This window comes from Nanorana parkeri, unplaced genomic scaffold, assembly GCF_000935625.1.
Source record: "Nanorana parkeri isolate BGI_ZX_2015 unplaced genomic scaffold, ASM93562v1 scaffold28, whole genome shotgun sequence".
Lineage (NCBI taxonomy): Eukaryota > Metazoa > Chordata > Amphibia > Anura > Dicroglossidae > Nanorana > Nanorana parkeri.
This window is the reverse complement of record NW_017306296.1, coordinates 823,597-828,399: the sequence shown is the minus strand read 5'-3', so window position 1 is coordinate 828,399 and position 4,803 is coordinate 823,597. Positions and strand designations below refer to the sequence as shown.

Sequence of the window (4,803 nt, the reverse complement as noted above, 5' to 3'; positions counted from 1 at the left end):
ACTTAATGTAGATGCCCATATTTAGTCTTTATTAAGATATGTGGACCTTGAGAAGTTCAGGCACAATTTACAGACAACACTATAGTAGTCTTCTGTGACCACTTCCCTCTATCTGATTTTCCATAGGAACATGTGGATTTATTTTTCCATGACAGCAAATAAAAATAAAAAAAAAGGTTGAGTTAAGCCAGTCATAGCTGTTCCAGGGATGTGGGTTGGGCGAGATCCTGAGCCATAGTAAAGATCTTAGCCTGCTCCACTCAACCCAAAGCTGAGAAATCTATTTTGGGTAGAGCTGTTCTTTAAAGTCCCTCTTTAGTTGATTTCTTTAGAAACCTGACCACATCATCAGAAAGTCCTGGCACTGGTTTTATATTGGTGGTCTCTCCAGTGGAAGAAAATACATTATCAGTGACACAGTTCTCTAAAACCTTTGCTCCCTCCTGATGTAAAATAATCTTTGCCATCTGAAAGCTGCGTAGGGCATATAAGTGTTTCTTCTGCTTTAATTCCAATATTTTCTCAGTAAGCTGATGGGAAAATAAATCATCTCCAGGCTGGGAGCTAAGTTCATAAAATGCATCTAAATTTGCCCGCATTTGGGCATCATCAATGTCTTCATCGGTTTGTAGTTTGGGTGAAGAGGTTATGGTACAACTCCTTTGTTCTGCAACAATGGAAGAACTGCTGCTGGGTGACGATGAAGAGGATCTTTCATTATCTTCTAGTTTTATTTTTTCATTGTCTCCACAACTGCTTGTTCTGTATCCTAAAGAAAGAAAATAAAATCCTTAATGGAGCAAAAAAATGTTTTCATAATTCAGAAACAATTAGACACACACAGAGTATAGGCTGATTCTGCTGCACAGTCTTATCAGGAACACACTAATTCAGTTAGAATTATATGGGCACAGGGGCACAGTTGGGTTAGGGAGTGGTAGTGTGTAGATATGAAGAATGGATGTACTGGTGTATCTCCACTTTGGGAGCCAAAGTAGTTTGTAAGTGCACTCGGGAGACATCCAAGTATGATAAGAAATACATGTATTCCAAATGGAAATGGACAGAACAGGCAGGAGGCTGCAACACATTTACAATGCTCTACATAGTAGGAACAAATATAGCCATGTTGTCTTCTCCCACTGGTGAACTCAGCACTTCATTGTAAACTTTGGAAATTATAGTATGCATGCAGTTATAAAACTGCATGTGTACAATCAATGTTCTAATATGTGGCTGGGAAATACAGTTTAAAAAAAAAAAAAGAGAAAAAGAGCTGCACGTCCTTTCCTGAGTTCCCATTGAAATCTCTATGCTCTTTGTCTCTCTGTTTTCCCCCTCTGCCCTGTCCTGAGTGTCCTCCCTACTCCGCTCGCCCACATGTGTGTTTATACTCTGTCTATGAGTATTTAAAAGTGTCTTTGCATTAGCATTGCACTGGATATGGTCACATCAATTGTTCCATCTTGTTTCTGCTATCCTAACCTTAAAAGAGAACTATGGGGTTAGGGCTTTTCCCCATAGTTCTTCTAAGGGTAACGGGAGGACACAAACTAGCATCCTTACATCACCCAAAAGCTCAGTATACTGCGAGCCGCAGCTCGCGGTATACTGAGACGCTGCAGCTGGAACGGATCCCGACAATTATGTCTGGATCCACCCAGCTGTGTGACAGCTGGCTCTGCCTATCTAAAGGCAAAGCCAGCTGTACCCGCCCCCTCACCGTCCGTTCCGTCAAATCAGCGCTGGAGGATCGGACAGGGGAGGGGGGAATCCAGTCCCTGCCCTGTCACGGCTCTCTGCCTCAACGCAAGGAACGTTAAAAGAGAACTATGGGGTAGTGTTTTTCCCCATAGTTCTCTTAAGGGTCACGGGAGGACATATACTAGCGTCCTCCCGTGATCCGAAGCTCAGTATATCGCGGTATACTGAGACCGCCGCAGGCGGGACGGATCCCGACAATGCTGTCGAGATCCACCCAGCTGCGTGAGTGACAGCTGGCTCTGCCTTTCTAGAGGCAGAGCCAGCTGTACCCACCCCCTCCCCTGTTCGTTTCTCCAGTCAGCGCTGGGGGATCGGAAAGGAGAGGGGGAATCGCTGCGGGGAGCCATGACTGACAGTTACTGTTCTCTGCAGGGAGATGATGGAGAAGTGAGCGAGCGACGGTATGTGTTCGCTCACTTCGTGATTTACTGAGCCGACCTGTGACAGTTTCATTGTCACATTCAGATTATGAGGCTGAGTGAATATCACTCACCTCATAGTTCTCCTTTGATCTTGTTATGTTGATACTTTGCATCTTCTGTCTCACTACGTTGTTATCTTTCAATTTTACTCTGGCTGCCTTCTTGCCTTACATCATATATTAGACTACCTGATTCCTCTGCAGTTTGTTGCACTCTTGTATCTGACTGCTTTGCTACTTTTACCAAGGGGACTCCTTGCTTTGTTGCACTTCAGTCTCTCCTAGTATTCCTCCTCAAGTGCCCAAGCACTTTATTTCCAGTTTCGTCCTTGGCATTTGCTGTATTTGATTGCCCTCTGTTGCTTAATTCATGAAGCAAACCCAAGGCCACACCCTGCAGGGTGTCTTGCAGCTTAAATACATATTTACCACTGGAGAGTATGGTACAGACCAGGCATTCCCAGGACCTGCATCTTGAGGTCTGCATATTATCATCCGCTGGAAATATAACTTCCTGCTTTCATCTGCCCGGTCTTCTCAATATCTATTTGTACCTTTTCTGATGACTTGCCTCTGAATACTATTTTCCTGCTTTGGCCACATTCCTGTGATGACCAAATCAGGAACAGGAGTATTCATGCTTTGGCCATCACCTGTGACTCATGACCCATGTTTTACCCTTTAACATTCCCTCGTTATATTTTTTCCCCCAGTTTCCTCAGCGAGTTTCCATCCTTCCTTAACCTGAACTGCAGTCTCCTGGTCCTAAAAAGCATCATGACTTTAGCAAGCCCCTTTTGGTAGGCACTGTAGTCAGATCCACATTATGTCACACCAGGAATTCTAAATTTAAACTGTAAATTGACAATGATCATCAAACTCTGCAACTAGTGGCGATCCCAACCCAGAAAGTGGCTGCTTTGTGAAGTGCTTGGTGGGTATGTTGTCTACATTCATAAAAAGAGCGGCTACTGAGGTATTGCTTCATGATCCAAGTGTGGCAAAAAAAGACATTCTGCTATGACAGAAGGGGACTCAAAGAACACCAGTGTAAAGGCCAAGTGGGCTTTAGTAGTCCAGGGTTACTTTAGTTTTAGAGAGGAATACATTCCATCATTAGTTTCTTATATGTCCGTCAATGTACGGTTTAAAGTGATTGTAGGCGTATCAGTGCACAGAGTTGATTGCAGTCTGTGATACTTCTTTTTAATTTACACTAACAGTTAATTTTCTGGACAAGCTTTTGGGTGCCTAACTCATTCTCAGTCCAAGCAGTACTGATACACAAAAGGTAAGACACAAAATCCAGCGACAGATATACAGTATGTCAATTGAAAAGGCTATTTCAATGCACCTGTACTTAGCATATGGTCTCAACGTTTGGAAATAGAAATAAGGCTATAAAAATGTTAAGCTTAGGGAGGACTCGTTTCACACATCCTCCTGCTTGCATGGATTCTGAAACCATGCTAGAAAAACACAAAATGTAGCTCTGTCCACCACCACATCTTACCCCAAAATTCCCTCACACTAATCCAACACAAAATCTGGCAATTGCGGACTCTTTTTTTAATGTGACCCTGTCAAAAAAGAGGTTACATTTTGCAGCCAAAGATTTGATTGAGAGTAGGAGGCAGCCTTTGCTTATTCCTGGTCACATATGTCATGCATTATGCTGCAGATGTCTTTTCTGCCCTGGAACTAGCACATCCTCTGGAAGTCAGACACTGGCAGCCTACAGAATTAGATGATTGCCTTGGCTGTGACAGATAACAGCTCCAATCAGGCTGCTTTTAACATGTGTAAAAGAGCCAATTCAATGTCCACAGCAAGTTCAAGAACTCAAAGGCCGATGGGAAAACACCCTCTCTTAATGAGGCTGATTTACATCTAAAAAGCAAAATAGCCCTTGTGTATGTATGTTCCATTTCTATCATGTTCTTCACGAGTATAGGGGAAGCAGATTTACTTTGAGATGCCCTATAGTGCTTTTCAATTCATTTTCATGTCCTGATGATTTCTGCAAATTAGATGAAATTACAGAGTGCACCGGCTTTTGTTTTGCTTTAGTGACGGCAAACGTAAATTCTTGTACAAAGGGCTTTTCTTCTCATCATCAAATCATTAGTCCAAGGTCTTTGTGATCTTTTAACAACTACTGTATTATTTATTTATTTAGCTCTGGCAATGTATCTGCCACTCTAAATAATAAGACTGTGCCGCAACAGGTTTGAAAGATGTGTCTGGATGGGGATGTAGCATTATGTTAGGCACCCTGATGTCTCTCTTACATCTGTTTCAGCCCGATAGTACTAGAATGCACAGAACAGTGTTCTCTCGGCTGGCACACCCCACACTAGTCTTACCCTATCACACGTGTTTTTCCGTGCATGCCCCCCAATTTTCTGAGATGGGAAAGGGGGGCACATTATAGTGATAAAGAACAACTCCAGCATTTTTTTTGTCATTAACCTTTGCAGTGGGGCTACCCCACACCTGGGCATTTTGATGCTGAAAGCTAAGTGCCACAAAACTCTCAACACAAGAAACCCAATTCATTTCTATGGCCCATTGTTCACACCTGAGAGTTTTGTTCCAAGCTGTAAGACGCCGAACGC

The 4,803-nt window shown here is 43.0% G+C and overlaps 1 protein-coding gene across 1 annotated transcript; it reads right to left on the bottom strand.

Annotated features, from left to right (window-relative positions):
* Positions 1-229: 229 nt before the first annotated feature.
* Positions 230-2,824, bottom strand: CUNH20orf196 (chromosome unknown C20orf196 homolog). The gene is made up of 2 exons (XM_018566517.1): positions 2,740-2,824; positions 230-769 (listed from the first exon to the last, which is right to left on the bottom strand). The coding sequence occupies exons 1-2, from the start codon at positions 2,822-2,824 to the stop codon at positions 303-305; spliced, it is 552 nt and encodes a 183-aa protein (XP_018422019.1). The 3' UTR covers positions 230-302.
* Between the last annotated feature and the right edge of the window lie 1,979 nt (positions 2,825-4,803).